The sequence below is a fragment of the Alexandromys fortis genome, unplaced genomic scaffold, assembly GCF_014885135.2.
Source record: "Alexandromys fortis isolate MF-2015 unplaced genomic scaffold, M_Fortis_MF-2015_v1.1 scaffold_144, whole genome shotgun sequence".
NCBI lineage: Eukaryota > Metazoa > Chordata > Mammalia > Rodentia > Cricetidae > Alexandromys > Alexandromys fortis.
In genome coordinates this window covers 2,206,772-2,211,814 of record NW_026068021.1, presented here as the reverse complement: position 1 = coordinate 2,211,814, position 5,043 = coordinate 2,206,772, and the positions used below count along the sequence as shown (strand labels likewise).

The 5,043-nt window shown below is 46.7% G+C and overlaps 1 protein-coding gene and 1 pseudogene across 1 annotated transcript in view; one reads left to right on the top strand and one right to left on the bottom strand.

The window, feature by feature from the left end:
- The window catches only part of Amz1 (archaelysin family metallopeptidase 1), a 19,760-nt gene that overhangs the window by 7,743 nt on the left and 6,974 nt on the right, over positions 1-5,043 (top strand). Inside the window, exon 5 of the mRNA XM_050163200.1 lies at positions 4,029-4,205. Within this exon, the coding sequence (XP_050019157.1) occupies positions 4,029-4,205 (177 nt within the window). The remainder of the gene's footprint in view (positions 1-4,028; positions 4,206-5,043) is intronic.
- On the bottom strand, positions 27-3,861 carry LOC126514347 (protein Spindly-like; annotated as a pseudogene).

Below are 5,043 nucleotides of genomic sequence, written 5' to 3'. Positions count from 1 at the left end.
TATTTATTTATTATGTATATAATATTCTGTGTGTATGCCTGCAGGCCAGAAGAGGGCACCAGACCCCATTACAGATGGTTGTGAGCCACCATGTGGTTGCTGGGAATTGAACTCAGGACCTTTGGAAGAGCAGGCAATGCTCTTAACCTCTGAGCCATCTTTCCAGCCCCCATAAATAAATCTTTTTAAAAAATACAGTAAATTGGTGCTGCCAGGAGCAGATGTGTCTCGTCATGAAAAGCCCTAAGTTAACAAAACATTTTAAATGTCATATTCTATATGTCTTTGAAGTGTTTGAAGACCATTTATTTATCTAAAATATATTTGTAAGATCTAGAAAACACGCCTAACATATCTACAAAGTTGATTGTTATAAATAACTAACTGCTAACCTGTGTTTCTTGATCATTCCAAATATTTTATAATAGCTTTCAAAAACTAGAACTTTATAGTTTTAAGTGAACTGCATAGGTACAATAATTTAAACAAGAGTAGGAACATACATACAGTGTAACAAAAATAACTTTAAATTTGCATCAATATACTATATTCCCCTAAATGATAAACATCCATAACTCACCAAATAACCAAAAGCCTCCCATACCTCTTTCGGGAATCTGGGTGTTGTTTTCACCAAACTGCTTCCTGTTGTCTGCGGGTGGAAGGCATCTTTAGGGCTTATGAGAAAATCTGAGATACTGGCCAAGTCCTGGGATGACCAGTAGTAACCTTTGTTGATATATGTCATCTGTCAAGATTCAGGAGGTCTTCCCTGACCAAGCCATATTAACCTGGAAGGAATCCATAGCACCCTATTTCCTATGGAAACAAAAGCCAAACCTCTCTTCCAATCATTTTTTATTTCCATTTGACAAATACATTTTTGACTTTCATTTTAAAGTTAAGGCGTTCCTAAAATATGTAAGCTGGTTTATTTCAAAAGTTCCTTTCAATCCCATGTCTCTTAGCAGCTGGCCTGTGCTTATCAGCAATAAAAAAATTCCAAGTCCACACAAGAGCATACATCTTTATGTGGCTTTTCTCTTTGACTGTCTCTTTAAAGACTTTATTATTTTTATTCTATGGCTGTCTATACCCATTTTCTTTTCTTAAGCTCACGCAGATTGTAAGACACGCTGGGACCTGTTGTCAGGGTTTTCAGTCTGAGCCTCTTTCATTGCACATCATTTAGCCTTTGACCTCCTGAGCCTTTAAACTGATCAGCACTGTGGACCTCCGTTGGCTTCTCCTGCTTCTCTGGTCCTGAAAGTCAAGCATTAAGCTTGTGCCCAGTGTGAGCTGTGTTTCTGGAGCTGCCTTCAACCTTCCTAGCTGGAGGAACTTGATGCTTGCCTGTTGTGGCTTTGTTTGTTTGTTTGTTTGTTTTTTGTTTTGTTTTTCCCCAAGATAGGGTTTCTCTGGCTGTCCTAGAACTCACTTTGTAGACCAAGCTGGCTTTGAACTCACAGAGATCCACCTTCCTTTGCCTCCCAAGTGCTAGGATTAAAGGCATGTGCCACTACCGCCTGGCAAGGCAGGAACTTTAAAAAGAGCCGTGAAATTTGAGCCTTATGTTGTACGCCAAAATGTTATTTTATTTTATTTTTTTTAAATTCTTTTACTCTTTTGGAGGTCCACCACTCAGCTCTCATATAAATCACTCAGAAACTAATTCTTTCTTATAAATGCCCAGCCTTAGCTTGGCTTATTTCTAGCCAGCTTTTCTTCAATTATGCCATTTGCCTTTTGCCTCTGGGCTTTTTTTTCTGTTCTTTCTTCTTCCTCAGTGGCTGGTTGCCTGGGTGGTTGTCCTCCTGTCCTGGATCTTGCTCCTTCTCCTATGTATTCTCTCTGCCTGCCAGCCCCGCCTACCCTTTCCTGCGCTCTTGACTGTCCATCGCTGTATTGATAGGGTGTTTTAGACAGGCGCAGTAACACAGCCAGATGCGGGCTCCTGCGGGGATAGAGACTGGCTGTCCCCACTGCAGTGTTACCATGCCAGGCAGGGCTCTTTCTCCTCTCCCTGAAGGGGCAGTCTTGTAACTTCTTACCCGATGGCGCTGGCAACGAGTGTTTCTTCTGGCGTGGATATATCCAGCGGCAGCGCCTCACGCCTCTTTTTGAGTACAGGTATTTCAAATTTCTCTTCGACTTCGGCTTTAATTCATCTAATTTAGCTCTCAGTTTCATATCGCACTTCCTGAAAGCCGCAGGCGTCTTTCTTTTGCGAACTGTTTCCGCCCAGTACCTAGGGCCCGCTGGCTCTCAAACAATAACTCTGTATGGGCAGTGCGCCCTTTGGGTTTTCGTTTCTCATTTATCAAGCTTTAACTGAAGTAAATCTGCGTAATAGGTGCTGTCTTCTCGAGCACAAGGGTGGGCAGATGTGGAAGGCTTCGATTCCGTACTTCTACGTAAATTCTGAGATTTCTCCAGATTGCTGATTTCACCTAAAGGTGTTTTATTATTTCGTCGTTCTGTTCCAACATGGCAAACAGCCGTTCCTGCTGCTCAGATTCAGTTTGCGATCCCCTCATCCTCAGAAGCGGAAAGGCTTGGAACTTCATTTTGTCCATCTGCTCTCTGGTGAATGAATGTATTTGGCTACTTCAGTGACTGATATTTGACTTTCGCCAAGCTGAGCTGAAGTGTGCGGCCCAGCTGCTCCTGAAGACCTTGAGTTTCTCTGTGAGCTTTCTCTGAGGCTATGGGAGGACCCCGCTTCCTTCTCTGGCTCCTTTTTCTTAAAGCCGGTCTACCTGGGGCATTAAGGAAGCATCGAAACATTCTAGTTCCTCTTGTGTGTACTGCAGTTCTTACACACACACACACACACACACACACACACACACACACACTTTTTTTCAAGATAGGGTTTCTCTGTTGTAGCTTTGGAAACTGCCCTGGAACTTGCTTTGTAGACCACACTGGTCTCGAACTCACAGAGATCCGCCTGCCTCTGCCTCCTGAGTGCTGGGGTTAAAGGCGTGCGCCACCAACGCCCATCTCGTTCGCCCCTTCCTTGGGAGCCGTCTTCACTCCTTCCTCTTCAGTTAGCTCAGTCCGAAGAGCCAACACCTCCGAGGACATGCTACTGAGCATGCGCCGCTCAGTCATTAGCCCGAGCTTTTCTGATTTATTTGTGAGCGAGAACTTCCTCCTGATGGTCCAGCTTCTGCTTCAGCAACTTCTCTCTTAACCTGGCTTCATCTAATTCCACTTTGAGTTTTTCTAAGTTACTTTTCAGGTCACTGACTTCCTGCTTGTGGCTTCTGTGCCGTTGCGTTTCTTACTGCTCCAGCGGCATTTTCTGCTGGAGTTTCCGAGCTTCACATTCTAACACCCGACTCTTTGATCTCAGCTTCTCTGTGACGGGCATGCTTCTTTTGGTGATAACTCTCCGTCGTGATCATCATTTCTTCATGACATTTGTCCAGTCGATTCCACCGTCCAGTTTGCCGCCCCTAGAGCTGCAAGCTGTACCGTGCAGCTTTCCCTCGCTCCGTTTCACACTCCGGGCTTGTTTTGAAGCTGTGGCTCTGCCCATCTGTTCAGCTCTTTACTGGGCCAATCAGGTGTTTTAGACAGACAAAGTAACACGACTTCACAGAGTTAAACAAACACAAAATAAAAGAACGCAACACATCTTTGCGTCCTTAAGACAAATGTTCCACAGCATAGACAAATGCAAAACATCTTAAAATAATATTCTACAACAGTCCCTCACTTTCCAGAGTGAGTAAACCAAGGTTGCAAGACCACCCAAGTGTTCAAGGCCACACAGCCAGGAACCTACAGGGTCCTGGGCTGGTCCCTGGGCTGGCCGGCTTCAAAGCCTCCTCAGGCTGTGTGGCTTCTTAGAGCCATTAAGGAGGATGCTGCGAGGGCAATGGGGATCCTGCCCAGGGAATCTTTATTACCCAAGGTGTTGGACATCTAGGGGTGGTCAAGCTGGCTCAGCGGTCCCCGGGTGGGGGTTACAGGGTGCTGAGACTCTGAGACAAGGTCGTGGTGTCATTTCCACTCAGGTTACCTGCCACGAGCTGTGCCACCTCCTGGGTCTAGGGAGCTGTCGTTGGCTCCGCTGCCTCCTGCAAGGGGCACTTAGCCTGGATGAGGCCATAAGGCGTCCCCTGGACCTCTGTCCCATCTGCCTGCGGAAACTGCAACACCTCCTGGGCTTCAGGCTCCTGGAGAGGTACAAGGTGAGTGTGTAGGGTGAGGGAGGTCACCCAGAGGCAGTGGGACAGGGCAGGTTGCAAAACCTTGATGTGTGTGGGGGACATGGATGCACCATCACTCCCAGGAGGGGGCTGCAGGTCTTCCTGGCAGATGACAGCTGATGTCAGTGACATCAGGCTGCAGTGGGTGGAGGAGGGCAAGTGCAGATGGTCCCCCAAGAAGCTCTGTACTTACAGAGCTCAGATGAGAGCCCTCTTCCCCACATCTTCTCCTTGTTCTCTTTCCCCTTCCTTGCTCCTTGGTGGACACTGGGGATCCTGTACCTAGACGCAGTGCAGTCCCTGGGAGAAAGGGGAAGCGCAGAGATGCCCTTTTGGCTGAGCTGGTGTGGGGATGCTTCCCTCTGCTGTCAGCATGCAGTATTGCAGTATTGCTATAAGCCTCCACCCCCCCCAACCCCCCCACTCCCCACCCCATCCCTGTGAAAAGGCTAGTTTGCAAACTAGGACACTTGGCTCAGGGGTCTGAGATCAAAGGCGGCTTTTTTTTTTTTTAAGTCTACCTTTGTTTAAAATCAAGGCAAAGTTTTCAGTGCAGGGAGGAGATATTTCTGTCTGTGTAATAACTGGCTGTATTCAGCACCTAGGCTCGCTCAGCTTACTTGGTGTGGGAAGCCTCCCTCCCCTCAAGTTTTTCTCTTTTTTAATTTTTATAAAGATTGACTTAGCTTGGGTGTGATGGTGCACGTCTTTAATGCCAGCACTCAGGAGGCAGAAGCAGGTGGATCTCTGTGAGCATGAGGCCAGCCTGGTCTACAAAGTGAGTTCCAGGACAGCTAGAGCTACACAGAGGAAGCTCATC